Genomic DNA, 18,876 nt, shown 5'->3' with positions numbered 1-18,876 from the left:
ATCTTTTTCATTAATATACCAAAAATATAATTTAAAAGTACATGCAACAAATTATACTAATGATGATAATGACAAATTATCATTTTTATCTCTTAACAGTGGAAAGAGTGGAACGAGAAAACCTTTCAGACTATTGTGTTCTGGGCCAGCGTCCAATGCATTTACCAAATATGAACCAGCTGGCCTCCCTGGGGAAAACCAACGAACAGTCTCCTCATAGCCAAATCCACCACAGTACTCCAATCCGAAACCAAGTGCCCGCATTACAGCCCATCATGAGCCCTGGTCTTCTTTCTCCCCAGCTCAGTCCACAACTTGTCAGGCAACAAATTGCCATGGCCCATCTGATCAACCAACAGATTGCCGTTAGCCGGCTTCTGGCTCACCAGCATCCTCAAGCCATCAACCAGCAGTTCTTGAACCACCCACCCATTCCCAGAGCAGTTAAGCCGGAGCCAACCAACTCCTCTGTGGAAGTATCTCCAGATATCTACCAGCAAGTCAGAGATGAGTTGAAGAGAGCCAGTGTGTCCCAAGCTGTCTTTGCAAGAGTGGCATTCAATCGCACACAGGTATTAAACATCATAAGGTTTTAAACATCATAATGTTTATATCATGTTAATGATATATCATGTATCATGTTTAATACTGTGGACATATTGTGACAAATATTTTTTATCTCTTTAAAATTTTTCTGTGGATCTCAGAGCACATAGAATCAGATTAACTAATAATCTTTAGTTCATGAAATACTATCACCATTGATTTATGCTTGGCTATGATTAATTAATTTCAGTAATGTAACGAATGTTGTGAACTCACTACCCAACTCAGCACCTGAAATGTTACTAGTGACGTGGGTCTCTTTATGTACTTCTCCTTCCTCCTCTTTTCCATTTACTTTCCCCAGATGTAACCCTGATCTTGAATTTTGTGATCACCATTCCTTGTTTTTATTTTTTAAAAAACTAGTTCTAAAACTTACCTTATCTTTGAACTTTACAAAAAATATTATTATATGTTATCATTTTTATAAATTTTAATAAACCCTTCAAAATGTATAAGTTAGATTTAAGATATTAGTAAAGTAGTATTGATAAAGGAGTTCCCAGGTGGTGCTAGCGGTAAATAACCCACCTGCCAGTGCAGGGGCGTAAGAGACACAGGTCGATTTCTGGGTTGGGAAGATTACCTGGAGGAGGGCTTGGCAGCCCACTCCAGTATTCTTGCCCAGAGAATCCCCGTGGACAGAGGAGCCTGGAGGTCTACAGTCCATAGGGTTACACAGAGTTGGACATGACTGAACTGACTTAGCACAAAGTAGTAATGGATAGCTGACTCGTATTTTTAGTGTTTTGAGAGAATTATATGCCAATATAATATTAAGTGATAGACAGTGAACACCTTAGCTATGTCTTATTTTATTGAAGGCTGCTTATAATCAAGAAGTTCTTTCCCACCAGTATTAAATGTGAGTGTGCATTAGAATCACTTGGAAGACTGTTAAAACATAGATTGCTGGCCCACTTCCTAGAGTTTCTGATTCACAGGTCTAGGGTGGGACCCAGAAATTTGCATGTCTAACAAGATCCCAGCTGGTCCTGATGCTGGTCTTAGGTCACATTTTGAGAACTGCCAATCTAGCTCTTATGCCATCGTTCCTTTGGTGTCTGTAGGAATTTGGTTCCAGGACTCTCACAAATACCAAAACCCATAGATGCTCAAGTCCCTTATGTAAAATGGTGCAGTACAGTTGGTCTGCCCTATCTGTGGATTTTGCATGCACAGACACAGAGGGCCAATTGTATGAGTACCCAAAAAGTAAAAGTGCCTAATCTTAAGCAGCTAACAATCTGGTAGTGAAAAGTAGAATGTACTCAGATAACTAAAATAAAATGTGAAGTCAGGAGAATAATTTAAGGTAATGTGAGCAGTGACTGCAGTGGGTGTTTGTGAGGAGTTGGGGTTAGGCATACTTACAGTAGAGTAAATAAGTGAGTAAGCAAGTGAGTCTTAAGAGGACAGTGGGTTTAAGTTAGCCACCCTACTAAATGTAAGGCAGGAAACCAAGCTCTCTGCAGATGCAAAGATAAAAAAATTGTGAGTGAACACATATGTGAACAACTGACTTGAGTATGAAAGTTTCTGAATAGTTAGACCTTGAAGGATGAATAAAATTTAATGGGCAAACATGGAGAAGAAGGGTATTTTAGGTTAAAACACACACACACACAAGAAAAGGGTTGAGTCAGAAAAAGTCAGGACCAGCGGATAGTTGATAGCAAAGCTAGATAATGTAACTTAAAGGTAGAAGAACAGATCCGCAAAGACCTTAGGTTCATGCTAAGAACTTTGAACTGTGTTTAATGAGCAGTGGAAACCATTGAAGGATTTATGTAGGGATATTCTTTCATCAAATGATCAGAATTGGATCTTAGGAATACTTTTTTCCCTTTAATGATATCGAGAGTGTAGGAATTTTACTTAGGAGGCTGCCTTACGTGTGCAGCTGAAATGCATAGAAGTTTTGAACAAGACTGGTGGCAATGGAGTAGAGGGTACTATCAAAAAGCATTGTGAGAGTAAAGTTGACAGAAATTGCAACTACCTGGAGTAGAGATAATGCTAGGGTTTGAGCCTCATGACTACCAATGAAGCGTAATTATTTAGAGAATCAAGGAGGGCATTGAAAGAGATGGTTGGAATAAGGTTAAAGTGATTATTTTGGGCTGTTTTGACTTTGGGCTATTTGACTTTGAAGTGCTAGTAGACTCCTTAAGTGAAGATGTGTAGCAGTCATTGAAAATAAGAGTTTAGTGCTAAGAATAGTTGTTAGGGTTAGAGAAAGAGATAAGAAATTTATTCACAAAACCTGGAATTTAAAAAGACAGCAGAGGGAGGGGAGAAGCCACCAGCACTACTAACACCAAGGAAAAGAGACCATGAAATGCCAGGAGAGGTGGGGGCAGGTGAAGGTAGAAGGAAAGGGTGATGCTGATAAAGTATAGAGGATTTGGGCTGAGAGTCTCCAGAGGAGACTCTTCCATGTGGGGAAAACTAAGAAGTCTAGGGAGGGGAAGTTTGAAACCATGCCATGAGATTTGGTGTTTGGTTGGGAGAAATCCTTGGCAAGCTTTAGAGTATAATTTCATTAGAGTGGTAAGGGCAGGAGCCAGAATTTAGGAGTTAAGGAGTGATTAACTGTCAAGGATACAGAAGCAGTGGCTGTAAATTACTCTTTCCAAAATTTGGTGTTGAAAGGGAGACCAGAAATGGGTTGACAGTTCTGAAAGTGAGAGGGAGTCAGTTTGAGACAGAAGAATTAGCTTGGGCCTCAGCTGAAGTCAAACAGCATGAACGAGTGATGGAACCAACCACTGTGGTTTGGTAAGTCTTCAGCCACCGTGAAACTGCAGGAGTAGGATCAGGGAAGAAAGGCAGTGGTCTTGCTTGAGATTTGGTGCTGACAGATTAGGTATGGCAGGAGACCAAGAGGGGTGAAATCTCTTGCTCCCTTGACTCTTAGCTAACGTATACATTCTGTTATTGACAGAGCCTGTTGCATCATTTGAAAATGAGTTCAGAGGTTCACAGAGGGCTACACGTGTTCCAGACATCACTAAGCCACTATTCTCTTGTGGCTTAAAGTACTAGGGTAGTGTGTGTGTGTCCACAGTTATCTGGATTGAGCCCATAGGAGTGCTTATCTTCTTGAGCAAGTCTGTTTCATACTATTATAAAACACAAAGTAGAAGGAAGTGTCTTTCAGTCTATATTTCTCTGTGTGTGTGCGCGCGCTCTTTCATCTATCATTCATGTGCATGAATAAGCATTTCAAGGCTAGTCAACATTTTATTGTTGGTTATTTATATAGCTCCTTTGGATAAGGATAAGGTTGAGAGCATGGTTGTATTGCTTTGGATTTTAGAATCAATGTATGCATTATACAGTTTATCTAAATAGCATTAAGCATGAGAGAAGACTCCCAATGAGGCTAGACCAAGGCAGGCCATGTTGGTATGAAGAAATGCTCTGCCAAAGCCCTGGGCCCTGGAGGCCTGTCTTCTGCACAGTCCTTTTTGTCTGTTTTTTGGAATTAATGATTTTTCTTTGGCATTGCCATCTTTCAAGTGCCAAGTTATAAAAGGTCTAATTGAAGCACAGAACACATTTTATTATTTTCCTCCTGCCATTAAATTTGTAAGATGGCTACACTCAGAAAGAAACATTCACTTTCAATCAACATGAGCTTGAGTTCATGGGGCCTTGAGGATATCAAGTGGAAACTGCATAGGAATGTATGAGTATTTCATTTTAAATTTCTGCTTTTAATTTGGGAAAGCTTTTCATCCCTCTGGGATCATAACCTGTTGTGTATAAAGCCCAACCTAATCAAGGTAGATGGTATTGACAGAATGACATAGTTTGAACCTAAGCTGGAGGTCAACAGGCAGATTGTTTCTGCTGTATATGCTGCAGTCACTACAGCAAAGGTTGGACAGCTGGGTTTCACCGGCAACATTGTTAAATGGAAGATATGGTCTACTATGCCCCATGAAACCAGCCATGGATTTTTCAAATGATAGGCTGTCTTGAGTGGAATCAGAAATATGTGAGTGATAAAATAACTTGTTAACAAATAAAAATTAACTTTGTAGATAATAACATAAATGAGTTGTTAATCTGTGGACAGTAACGAATCTCAACATTTTTTTTTCCTCAAAGCAAACAGAATCAGAACCATTTATTTTTGATGGACACCTAAGACGAGTTTTAGTCTTGTACTCAGTTGTTTTACTGATATGTAGTATATGCTTGGGCTTTTTCAATGGCTTGGTGGGTGAAAAATCCACTTGCAGTGCAGGAGATGCAGGAGACGTGGGTCTGATCCCTGGAGCATATTCTCAGTTTACTGAGTATTTTTTATAAATAGTTCATGATATCTATTATTCACTTATTATCAAATTCAGTAAAAAGCACTTTGATTTGTCACACTATAGTTTGTGTTCCTGGATTTGTTCTTGATGATTGGACCAAGAATAAATCTAGTAATTAATTTCTCTGTTTTGTATGTGTGTATATGTACATGTAGAACAAAAATCACATGCACAACGTTCACAAATGAATTTAGAATTGTTAAAAAAAAAAGGCTAGTTTTTCATGTTGAAGACTTCCAGATGAAAAACTGAAATTCATAATAAATAGCATTTGAAAAAGCAGTTCTTCAAGGAAAAACTGAATTACTCTGTATGTCTGATCCGTTGTCACTATATCATTTGTTGATGTAAAATAACAAAATTAAGGGGAAAGGAACTGTATTTCCAAGAACTTGCTTTTTAATACATTTTAATTCTTATCAGCATGTCTTTTAAAAACAGAAAATGCATTTGTTTGAGAAAATGATTTCCTACCCATACTTCTTGACAAGGTCCTGACTTCTGCCAGAGTCAGAGATCGACAACCTTTTGCCATTCTGATTTTATTTAATATTATTTCTTACACTTCTCTGTTAGTTTGTTAATACTGTCTAAGCTAAGAACATAAATTAAGTCATGTGTTCCAGGCAAGGGAAGCAGCACATTTGAGATCATGCAGTGCCAGGATATTGAATCTTCAGCCTGAGCATGAGACTAATATAACTCCAGATACAGGGCGTGGCAGTGTGTTGCATAGTGTCTGTGCCATAAGCATGATTTGTTGTTGTTGTTCAGCTGCTGAGTTTTGTCTGACTCTTTGCTACCCCCCGGACTGTAGCCCACCAGTCTTCTCTGTCCATGAGATTTCCCAGGCTATAATACTGGAGTGGGTTGCCATTAACTCCTTCAGGGGATCTTCCCCATCCAGGGATCAAACCCACATCTCCAGCATTGCAGGCAGATTCTTTACTACTGAGCCACCAGAGAAGCTCCATCTTACATGGTAGAAGCCTATTTTTGCCATTCTGACCTTATATAAAATATACTCTGAGCACATCACTTTCTCCTTTGCTAGTCTTCTGAAAGGAAAGGTTAGCCCTACTTCTGGAGACTTTTATGACAAATGGGAGCCTATGAGAATAGTAGGAGAAAAGTGATATTTTCTGACCTGGTCATTAATATTCCGGCAATCCTATGACACATTACTAAGCATTTCTGTTACCTGTGGTCACAGAGTGCTATGATACACCAGAGGAGGCTGAGGCAGATCACAGGCCTGCTCTGGTTTCCATCCTTCACTCCTCCAGCACCACCTCCCACCCTCCTGCCTCATGATTTACTTCTAAGTCATGGTGTCTGCTGGTTGGCTCTTCATTCAAAGGACTTTCCTCAGACTACTGGATTTTCCTTTGCTCACACTGACAGAGAGCTGGAAGCACTTAATAGATATCTGATAGGCACAGGAGGATGAAAGCCCAGCTCCTTGCCTCTTGTTGCAGGGACAGTGCTGACCTGTGACTTTCACTCCAGAGCTGTCTGCAGACTGGGCTGAGGCTGAGGCTTTGCTTGCATTTCCTCCCTTCTCTGTCCTGCTTCTCCCACTCCCTCACAAGTTTCCCTCGGAAGCACTTCCTAAATAAATCACTTGTGTAAGAATCTTTATCTCAGGATGTGCTTTTTATCTCGGATTACAGATCAAGGTCATTGCTAGTCTAATTGACGTTTGGTTATGCCATAGGATAGTAGTTTGAATAAAATATATCTTCACTTTTATACCTACTACCTTTAGAAATCGAAGGCAAGATGTTATTATGGAAATAGTATGGAGGTTTTTATGGTACTTTGGTACTATGGTACACTTTGTTCATTATCAGTGTTGTTTATAAATCATGAGCAAGATGTTATTAGGGCAATAGTATAGAATTATATAGATTCTTTTTTTTACTGTACTACTTTCTCTTGAAAACATTATAATTATTGTGATTTTTAACTGAGTCCTCTGAATTCAATGGGCTGGTATGGCTATTAGCCAGATTTTCTTATGGATGTTGAATGTGGAGGGATTGGTTAGAGGGAAGGGAGAGAAAGAGAAGGAATGAGACAGAAACAGACACTGGATATGAGGCCCTATGAGGTCATTCAGACTTGACATAAAGCCATCCTTACTGAGTCTCAAAGGTGCCTTATGTGATTTACATGAGTTTCAGAGTAGCTTTGCTTCTCTGTCCTGCCCTATCTCCAGTGCTCTGTCAATGATGCAAATGGGTTCTGTTAGACTGATAATTTTGAGAAGTAAGAGGACCTCTGTAGGGTTTTATTTTTTTGCATATTCATTTTCCCTTGCTTCTATCCCAAATTTATTTTAGTGTTGGCACACTTAGCAGCGCTATGGACATGAAATAAGTTGCCTGGCTATTTACTGTGTTTACCTCTTTGCATTTTGACAATTTGGTTATGAATCCTAACCTATAGCATTCTTTTATCCCTTGTCACTTTATGGACTTAAGAAAATCAGTAAGAGGCTTTTGAAGATATGAAAAGGTTTGTGACTATTTTACAAGACTTACTGTTACCCAGGAATGGTTGTGGGATGTCCACTGACCTATAATAAGAATGGTTTCATGAAATATGTACAATGAATCTTCCTTAATAGATAAACTATTCTCTAATTTATTTAAAAGCCAATGACCTACATATTCATGTGTTCAGAAATTCCCCATTTACTAGCATTATTTCTCCTTTGAGACCTTCCATTTGAGCAAATCTGTTAAATGAAGTAGAGAGGAAGCTTTGATCCAAACTAGGCTAAATCCATTGGAACAAATGCCCTGCCACACGTGAATGGGAGCATTAGAATGCCAGCAAAGGGAAGTAAAGGGTTATTCTCTGTCCCTCTCTGCACCTCTGTCCCCTTACCTCGAAGGTGGGGTTCAGGAAACAGCCATACACATGGAATTGGCAATAAAAAGTTTGTATCATTTGAACGAGACTCTTGCCACATTCAGTTTTGACGAAGTGTGGTTATCTTTCTTTTATCTCTAGCAGATTATATACCATAACTGGGAAAGTTCAGACTCATTTTGTGTCTAGGTAGCTTTTCTGAGTCAGTTCTTAGAAACATGTTTTCATTAGAAGTCTATATGTATTTTGCAAAATGTGTTAATCTTCTGTAAAAGAAATGCTTCTAATTTGGTATCTTTAGTTTGTGAAAAAGTCACAGAGTTACACAATTTGCAACATTTTATCAGAGGGTTTTTTTTTGAGAAAGCTGTTCATCTTTTATCTGATATAGAAGAGAATTTTTAAAATCCTTTGTGAACTCATTTGGTTGATCGATCCTTAATTTGCGTACTTTTAATTTTTTTATGAGACTTTGCAAAAAAAATCTGTTGTTTATTTATTAAAGCCATATCATTTGAAGAAACTTAAGTTCAGGGTCATAAATACAATTTATGAAGTCACTCAGCAACCAGAGAATGTTTTCAACAGATTGGAAAATTAAATTGAGTGATGTATCAGAAAAATTGGCAGTAAGGTCAACAGCTAGAAATGTAAAAGTCTTTGTGTGAAATGACATGGACTTTGCTTTTATGCTTTTTGGCACTGTGTTTATAGTATATTCCCACCCACATTATTAAGGTTAAAAATTGAAGTGGCACAATTAGGAAGAGATGTGTAGCAACAAAATGAAAATTCTAACAACCAAAATATTTGGAAGTCTGAGCTTTAGTATGTTATCTGTTGGTTTTTTCTGAGGGTGGGGAGAAATTTCTATAACTTCTTGTTTGATTTATACTTATTGTTAGCCCAAGGTAGGCATGATTTAGTTACACGTACCATTTGTACATGTAGAAAACTTGACCTCCAAGATATTTAAAACTCTTTCTCAGCATTCAGTAAGATATAGGCACTCAGCAATATAGCAATAGAATACAGTGTAAATCCAGGGGTCTTGACTCCATGGTCCAGTGAGCTGTTTATAAAATGACTAGGGAACCTGTGAGAAAAAGGAAGTCCAGCCACTGAAAGATGGGCTGTAAATATGAAATGCCACAGATCAGGCATGAACATGTTATTGAGTTTTGAAGCAAATAATATGCCCTCTTTTGATTTCAATGTTAAATTAATAAAGTAGGGAAAGAGGGTCCTGCAAGCTTCATAAAATAGGTACTTTCATTTCAGAATCACTGGCTTGAATTCATAGATTTAAAGATTATAATAATATTAATATCTCCAAAGACAGCAATGTCTCAAAGTTATTCAATGACTTAAGGACGGCCCTCAAGATAGTGGTCTCAGTTTAGTCCCTCCTTACATATAAAGACTATCGTTAATTAGCACCTTTTAGGCAATTTTGGGCAAAAAGCATGGGGGAGAAGCTGGGTCTGTTTGTGCTCTGGGTAAAGAGAAGTTTGACTCAGTATACCAGCATATTCCCACTCCTAAAGCTAATTGAAACAGAACATTTCATGTAAAAGAAAATATAAAGGCTCTTTTGTCCCCCTCCTTCACAAAACTTGTACCAAAGAATCAGAGGATACAGATATGGTAGTACAGTGTTCTATTCCTTTCATCCCTGATCAGTGTGAAAAATCCTCAAAAAATAGTTACTGAACGGTTACAAAGTGAAAGAAAGTGAAAATCGCTCAATTGTGTCCAACTCTCTGTGACCCCAATTCTGCAGGGCAGAATACTGGAGTGGGTATCTGTTCCCTTCTCCAGGGGATCTTCCAAACCCAGGGATTGAACCCAGATCTCCCGCATTGCAGGCAGACTCTTTACCATCTGAGTTACAGAAAATTCAAGGGGAATTCCCTGACAGTCCAGTGGTTAGGACTGCATGCTCATTGCCAAGGGCAAGGGTTCAATTCCTGGTTAGGGAACTAAGAGTCCATAAACTATGGGTGTGGCCTAAATAAATAAAATTCAGGGCTTTTTATTTTTACTAAAAAAAAAAAATACAAAACCTGCCTTTCGATGATGGTTTTATAATGTCACTATTCTCTAACAGGGAGGGATTGACTCATTTTTTTTTTTTTTAATTATTTATTTATTTATTTATTTTTTAATTTTAAAATCTTTAATTCTTACATGTGTTGGATTGACTCATTTTGCACAGATGTGGAGTCTCTAACCTGAAATAAGATATTTCACTTCTAGTGAGTGTGTCTCGGTAGAGACTGGCACTTTTAGTGGGAAAGCCTAGTTTTATTAGTTAACTAGTTTCTCCAAATCCTGGATGGTGTTTAAAGTAGGATTTTTATAGAAGAAATACAAGGCAACACTAGCTTTAGTTTCCATTATTTATATGCTTTTCACCTTTGCTTATTCAAAGTAATTAAAAAAAATACATGGAGTGTTCCTTTCATGGCCATTGATGGAAATGATGACCATTTGGCCTGGGGTTAAGTGCATGTTTGTTCAACTAAAGTAAATTCAGTTTGAAGGCCAAAAATTATGTGAGAAAAATACAACTAAATCAATTTGAAGTCAATTGGAAATTGACAAGGTAGTTTAAATTCTATCTGCAAGTTTTGTGCCTAAAATTATTCCTGTAGACAGCAGTATTTACTTGCAAACTTCTCTGATCACCACACTCAGTAAGAAATAATTTTTACATTATGAGCTAGTATGTCTAAGTCGCACACACTTAGACATTAATGCATACATGTATGTGTGCCTAAGTTCCACCTTATTTCCAACTATATCTGTATATTTCTTCATGAAAGAAAAAGAAAAAAACCTTCATGAAACAATAGAGTATGAAGCACTATTTAACTACATTTTGTTATAAATAAACTACCTATAATGTGCTAAATTAATTTTATCAGCCACTAATACTTATGAACATGTTTCAACAATGATGCAGATTAAAGCTGATTTTAAAAGTTACTTGGGGAAAGAAAGTGGTTTTACTTTTTTGAAGTATGAATAAATATTAGTTCAGTGCTGTCCTGAAATGTCCTTGTGGTCATTTTGCTTTATATAATTTATTAAATTTTTCTTCACACTCTCCTCTATCCCAAATAATTTAAATTATTCTACTTCTATAATTTTCTTTATTTATTTTAATTGTCTTTATAGGAAGACATCTATAAGTGGAGGGCTTTGAATATGTGAAGTTGCAAGTTGAAAATAAGAAATGTACTTTGAAAAAAAAAAGAAATGTACTTTGATATTAGTTCTGTATTTATCCATTCATTTAACAAGGATTTATTAAGCATTCAGAGACTACGCTAGGGTTATAATGAGGACTAACATTTATTGAACATTTAACACATATTCAGTACAGTTATAAGCTCTCTAGAGAACCCTATGAGGGAAGTGCAATTATTATCTCAATTTTGCTGATGAGGAAACTGTGCCATAGGGAGATTAATTAATCTTTGTCCACTTGAAACCCAGTTTTGAACTCAGAAATTTTGACTTCAGAACTCATCCTCATAATCACTTTATTCTCAATCATTTGTTACCATTGACCAGATGATGAAAGACACAAACCCTCCCTCAAGGAGATACAGGAATAAACAGACTTTTAAAATTGGTATTCCCACTTTGGTATAATAAGTCCTGTGACATGTTCCATGTACTGTATGAGAACAGATGTTTTTAACCCTGGAGGTGATCAAAGCTAAGGCAGAAAATGTTCAGCAAGGAAAAAGAAAATAGTGCTTTATAATTATTTCAGGACAGAGTCAACTCATATGTTTATAGACTGCTTTTCTACTTATATCTGAATGTGTTTGATATAAATATGCAGTAGAATGTATGTTTTGTTTTGTTTTGTTTTTGAAAGTACTATTTTTGCCAATGTTTTGACAAAGTAGCCAAAGCTAGTAAATTTTTTGGGAAGTTTGCCAACAGTTGTTTCACAGAATACTCCTGGAAACTAGGAGTAACAAGGGCCCAGCACTTTGTGAATGCAGCAGTCATGGTGCCAGGTACTTGAGGTGTTAGTGGAAAACATGTATGTGCCCAGAGCTGAGAACACCGCTGGCAAATGTTTGCAAAGGAACCTGTTCAGTTCTGTATTTGCTTTGCTTTTCGGTGCTAATGTGCTTAGAAAATTTTTACTTAGATTGTGCACAACCCCCATTTCAGTTCCTAAGCCTTCCTAGAGACAAAGGTGGAAGGGTTGAGGAAGGAAATAAGATGGGACCATTTATTTAGTTGCTTCTATCACTGCATAGATGAGGTAGGTAGAAAGTAGTCAAGTTGTCAGGAGTCTGGTTTGGGCTAAGTTCCTCCATGGTACATGCTCAAGTGTGGTTTGAACAAGGGGGTTACAGTTAAGAAAGCACAGACTGCTTTGGTTTCAAGAATGTTCCGTTGCAGGCCATGTTGTGTTGCCTGCTCACTATATTCTCATGTGGCAGGTGGCACAAGTGAAGTTTTACTGCATATACTAGAAAGAAAGCTGTCTGTGAGGGGACTGTTTCACTTAATAAATTGTAGATTTGGGGAACATGGAATATTTGTTCTAACACGGGGTTTGTAAGGCCTAAGTTTCAGTATTTATTATCTTATTTGTTTTCAGTAGGTTGAAAGAGAAGATCTTGAGTGACTGTTGTGAGTTAGGCTTTTAACATGGTCCATCAGGCTAGCTGGGGCTTCCCTGGTGGCTCAGATGGCAAAGTGTCTGCCTACAATGCGGGAGACCTGGGTTCAGTCCCTGGGTTGGGAGGATCCCCTGGAGAAGGAAGTGGCAACCCACTCCAGTATTCTTGCCTGGAAAATTCCATGGAGGGAGGAACCTGGTAGGCTACAGTCCATGGAATCTCAAAGAGTTGGACACGACTGAGCAACTTCACTATCAGGCTAGCTGCTGACTGTTTAGCAAATATGGGACTCCCACTTCCAGAAAACTGAAAAAAATATGGTGCCCTCTTAGAGCTCTATATTTCTGTATATCCCCAACTAACCACTAAGAGAGTTCCAGAAAAACATCTATTTCTACTTTATTGACTATGCCAAAGCCTTTGACTGTGTGGATCACAATAAACTGTGGAAAATTCTGAGAAGAGATGGAAATACCAGACCACCTGACCTGCCTCTTGAGAAATCTGTATGCAGGTCAGGAAGTAATAGTTAGAACTGGACATGGAACAACAGACTGGTTTCAAATAGGAAAAGGAGTACGTCAAGGCTGTATTTTGTCACCCGGCTTATTTAACATCTATGCAGAGTACATCATGAGAAATGCTGGACTGGAAGAAACACAAGCTGGAATCAAGATTGCCGGGAGAAATATCAATAACCTCAGATATGCAGATGCCACCACCCTTATTGCCGAAAGTGAAGAGGAACTAAAAAGCCTCTTGATGAAAGTGAAAGGGGAGAGTGAAAAAGTTGGCTTAAAGCTCAACATTCAGAAAACGAAGATCATGGCATCCGGCCCCATCACTTCATGGGAAATAGATGGGGAAACAGTGGAAACAGTGTCAGACTTTATTTTTTGGGCTCCAAACTCACTGCAGATGGTGATTGCAGCCATGAAATTAAAAGACGCTTACTCCTTGGAAGGAAAGTTATGACCAACCTAGATAGCATATTCAAAAGCAGAGACATTACTTTGCTGACTAAGGTCCGTCTAGTCAAGGCTATGGTTTTTCCTGTGGTCATGTATGGATGTGAGAGTTGGACTGTGAAGAAGGCTGAGCGCTGAAGAATTGATGCTTTTGAACTGTGATGTTGGAGAAAACTCTTGAGAGTCCCTTGGACTGCAAGGAGATCCAACCAGTCCATTCTGAAGGAGATCAGCCCTGGGATTTCTTTGGAGGGAATGATGCTAAAGCTGAAACTCCAGTATTTTGGCCACTTCATGAGAAGAGTTGACTCATTGGAAAAGACTCTGATGCTGGGAGGGATTGAGGGCAGAAGGAGAAGGGGACGACAGAGGATGAGATGGCTGGATGGCATCACTGACTCGATGGATGTGAGTCTGAGTGAATTCCGGGAGTTGGTGATGGACAGGAAGGCCTGGCGTGCTGCAATTCATGGGGTCACAGAGAGTCGGACATGACTGAGTGACTGAACTGAACTGAACTGAACCACTAGGCACAAAATATACATATTTTACTCCCAAGGAGTTGACTATATGATGGGAGAAAGAGGTTTTATAGTTACACAATGTAAAAGATGCTAAGTGTCGTAAATATAAGATAGAACTAGTGCCATCTCCCTTCAGAGGAGGGAGAAAGTATTGCCAACTGCAGCATATATACATATACAGATATATGCATAGTCTTTTAGTGTATTGCAGAATACATCTCTACAGCCTGAACATTTGTCTGCAAATGTTACTTTTGTATATGCATTTATATTTGCAGAGTACATTGATTCCCTCTAAATGCTCAATTCTATCCACCCCCATCATATAAAAGTGCTATATGCATAGGCTGTCTTTGCTAATAAAGAAATATTATAATAAAAGAGAGGCTTTTATTAAACTAATGCAATAACGACATTTTCTTTGAGGATTTAACACATCATTTTTAATAATAAAAATCAAATTGTCATTGTTGTGCCCTGTATACCTTTTATTCAAATCACACTAAATACTCTGCCTTCATGTCTAAGCAGTGCTCTAGGGGGTGATGGGGGAGGTGAGTAGTTTTTAACATAATGCAAATGAATTTCAGCAGTCAGCTTTGTAGTGGGGTTGTAGATTATGAATATGGGAGCCAGGGAAACCTGTTTATATTTGTGAGCCAAGGGGAGAATGCCTCTCAGGAGTGTCTGGAAGGAAATGAGACTGGAGATTAGGAAAGAACCAATTCTATTAGGTCAGCTTTCAGTGGGGAGGATGTCAATACTCTGTTCAGTCAAGTAACTGAGTTCACAGCTTCAACTAACTGCACATTAACCACTGAAATTGAAGCATTCACTTTGTATGATTAGGCTAAGAATTTGGTGTCACCTGGTTTTCATAAGAAGATACTAGTTCTTGGCTCATGTCAGCTGAAATCAGACATTTCAGAATTGTATTAGTTAAGACTAACTGATAGGCATGCAGAAGGGGAGGTGAAATGTGAAGAGCACCTTCTGAGGGAAGTATGTGATAGGTCATGGTGGGTGGCAGGATATGTGGTTAGCCCATAAGGGTCCCAAGACCCCTTCCACCTCTGACTTTCTGTAACTTTAATCTGTAATATGGGGGTGTGTGTGCCTTTTAACCTTGTTTATTGGTTGCGGCATCATTTGTTTAGATTGAAACCTAACATTTTCAAACTATAATATAGTGTGCATATGATATGATACCTGTGTTACATGATATATGAGTATTTTGAGGGTTGAATTACTTCAAAAGTTTATGTTATAACAAATATGTGAACAAAAATGTAGCTTACAGAAATGAAAATAGTCTCTGGCTAGTTTGAGGCTTTTTGCAAAGAGAAGCACTAGGGTTTGGCTGCGCCAGTGTTTTCAGCACACACCTGGTGTATATCACTTTAAAAAATAAATTATGCCTCATTAAATTACAATTAAATGGAATCATGATCATTTGTTTTTCTGGAAGGAAGATGTTTTGCATATTGAAAGCCTAATTTGTTGCAGGTGACAAAAAGGCTGAACAGATTATCTAATATCACTTCATTTGGGGGGTAATGTTCACTGGTTAGTTTGTGTATGCTCTAATAGTTCAGAATTCTTTTAATGTGGACTGTATTATTTTCACTTCAGAAAGTCTTCTACTGCTTTACCCATTTTTGTACTGTGTTTTTTTTAAGCTTTTAAGGAAATAGAAACTTCTTTTGATATTCTGGATTAATCATGCTCTTTCTTTTTGTTCAAATGTTCTAATACTGTCCAATCCTTCACTTAGTCTCTCTCTTTGCCTAGCCTCACCACTATGTCTATGGCTGCCTGTTAATATTATGTACATTTCAAATCCCAGCCAAGTTAAGTACTGCCTCTTCCAAAATGTTTTCCCTGAATCCAGCAGTTGGCAATACGTTCACCCTCTTTTGAACTGAAATGGTACTAGTTCTATCTGAAATTTATGACACTCATCATCTTTTACATTGTACTTCTATAAACCACCATATAGTAAACTCCTTGGCAGCAGAATCTACGTCTTGGGAATCCTCCCATTCCCTTATGAGCTTTGTTCCAAGTTGTAAATGAGAAATGAATTAATAGACTGATCTGTCATTCCTTGGCAATATGTATATTGAATTTGGGGGTTCTCTAGGTAATCATTGGGAGATATAGCCTAATTGTTGAGAATAACTAATGTCTGAGAGTTATGAAAAAGAGGTATCTGTTAAAATCTAGTCAGTAATGACCTTTGGTGTCTTCTGGAGTGGCTGAGAGGTCCGATGGGCTCAGGCTCAGATTTCCTAAAACCTGGCCCAGGCTTGGGTTTTCTTCTTGCTCTGAAAAGATTAAAGGCCCATCAAAGGTAATTTCTCACCTGTCCCAGACAAAGTTTCAAGGGCTAGTGCACAACCTTGGAAGTAAATTTTACAGAGCTAGTCATGGTAATGTTTCCCAAATATTTCTGAGCATGTATTTTGCACACTAGCAATTTGGAGCCAACTATATAAATTGCTGAAGGAATGTGAAAGTCATAATAATGTAAATAAGAAAGCATTTCAATAGAAATGGCAGATTCAGAAACTCTTAAGGTCATTTAATTGATCACAAATAAGTATTATTAAAATACTAGAAATCATAAGCATATCGATTTTTCTGTTTAAAAATTAGCCCCAGTTTTTGTTGTTGTTGTTGTTCTTGTTGTTGTTGGTCACATTGTATGGCTTGCAGGATTTTAGTTCCCTAACCAGGGCTCAATCCTGTGCTCACCACAGTGAAAGCTCTAACAGTGGTTAAAGTCCTAACCACTGGACGACCAGGGAATTCCTGGCCCCAACTCTTTGTTTTGTCTTTAGAGATAACCTGTATTAGCAATGAAGCTAGATGGCATTATATTATCTCTTGTTTGCACTTTGAATTATTTTGCTTTTATTGAATTTTCTGCCAGCCTCATGTATTGTTTGCTGGTACTGGAAGTATTTTGGAGCTTACAAAACTCTCCATTAAAGGATGAGGGAGAAGGCCAGTGAGAGGCTCTTTTTGCCCAATTCCCTTCTTTTGTCAGTGACCTGTAACCCAAGAGCTCTGGTAGAAGGTGCCTTTCTCCCCTGTGCAGAGGCTTGTTCTACTCCTTTTCAGTCAACATGTTTCTTGGTCTTACACAACCTCAGCTAACACCACAGAGAGGATTGTTTATAATCTCTCCCTCGAGAAGGCTCTGCTGCCTATGATGAGGAAAATAGTTAATGACCACTTTACTCAATACTTACAATATGTTTTAATAAGATTACTGATATAAAATTTTAATAAGCAATATCCTGGTTAATTTATTAATTTCCCTCCATTTTCACATTCTCAATATTCATGACCTTTCATAAAAGTGTATTTTTATTTTCAGTGCCCAGGTGCCACACCATGTTCTCTATAGCTCAGGCTGCATAATGGGAATGTCCAAGTGACACCTCCTCCCTGGCCGGTTGATAATTAAAATGCCAGACAACTGCGGGCAAGGGCTTTAGAAATATTTATGTAGGATAAATTATTAATTTATGTTCTATTCAAGACAGTTTCAATATGATAAGCATTTACTTATCTTGATAATTAGATGGGGTGATTTGTGGTATATTTAAGTCATGCCATACATTTTCTTCTGATTTTTTTTTTCCCTTGATGATTTTAAACTAATTAAATAAAACATGCTTTACATTCATGTGCCTGCAGAATTTTGGATATATTTTTAAAAATCGCTGTTGAAATAGTTATAAGCATATAACCGAAACGAAGAAGGTTCAACAAAACAACTAAAACTCTTCTTGTGCCTACCAGTTAGCCACTTGTTATTGAAAATGTCTGAGGTAAAAGGAATCTGCTTTGGGACCAGGGCTACACAGATGAGACTTGAAGTAAATAATTTAGAACAGTGTTCTCATTCTCTGGGGCAATTCATGGAGGCGGCACTGGCCACCTTGTTGGTTTGAGACTTTATCTTCAATTAGGCGAATGAGACAGAGGCAACAGTATATCCAGCAACCCCTGAAAATACAAATATTGTGTCTCATTCACTTCGGAAATGATGCTGATGAGCAGTCATTTACAAGGATGCTTTGTCTTGATTTTTCTTAGAGATGAATTCATTTCCCTGTATGGTTGTCCAACATGTGAAAAATGCAGGGGTAGGAACTCCACAATTTCCATGTGGGGAGAAAAAGGTAAACCACGCTGAACAAAAAGTAAATAAAAGAACTCTGACCTTCAGAGTGATTTTGTTTTTTATTGATTAGGAATAAACAGACTTACAGTTTTGAACCTGGTCCATGAGAACAATATTTTTTTGTTGTTTCAGTATTTTACACACAAGATCTTTGCCGTAATATCCTCCACAATTTGTGAAAGTAATTCCGCAGAAGAAGTTTACAAACTTTGCCTTTGAGAGATCTTAACATATAATCATCATAACCAGGATAAAGAATATATCCATGCATATCCTAAAGCTTTTCCAAATTTGGAAGTCTGACATTTAGTAAAATGCTAAAGTTACTTATTTTTTTGGAGGGGGAGAGGTCAGGGAATAAAGAGTTTTAATTTTTCATCTCATTATTTATACTATTATTTATCTGTTATAAAAAACTTTTTATTTTGCATTGGTGTATAGCTGATTAACCATGTTGTGATAATTTCAGGTGAACAACAAAGGGACTCAGCCATACATATACACATATCCATGAGAGAGAGAGAAAGAAGGGGAGTGAGTGCCAGCTTGTCCTTCAGGTGTAGAGCTCATCATTAAAGAAAGCTCAGAAAATACCAATCTTAGTATCTTGTTAGTATTAGAAATTGGTCTTGATTGTATTTTATACTTTAATTTTTTATTTTATTGAAGTATAATTGATGTACAATGTGTTAGTTTGTGGTATACAGCAAA

The 18,876-nt window shown here is 37.8% G+C and overlaps 1 protein-coding gene across 1 annotated transcript in view; it reads left to right on the top strand.

Annotated features, from left to right (window-relative positions):
• SATB2 (SATB homeobox 2) overlaps nucleotides 1–18,876 on the top strand; it is a 195,525-nt gene that overhangs the window by 121,718 nt on the left and 54,931 nt on the right. Inside the window, exon 6 of the mRNA XM_052635479.1 lies at nucleotides 100–572. Within this exon, the coding sequence (XP_052491439.1) occupies nucleotides 100–572 (473 nt within the window). The remainder of the gene's footprint in view (nucleotides 1–99; nucleotides 573–18,876) is intronic.

This window comes from Budorcas taxicolor, chromosome 2, assembly GCF_023091745.1.
Source record: "Budorcas taxicolor isolate Tak-1 chromosome 2, Takin1.1, whole genome shotgun sequence".
In the NCBI taxonomy this organism is placed as follows: domain Eukaryota; kingdom Metazoa; phylum Chordata; class Mammalia; order Artiodactyla; family Bovidae; genus Budorcas; species Budorcas taxicolor.
This window is presented reverse-complemented; position numbering and strand designations above follow the sequence as displayed.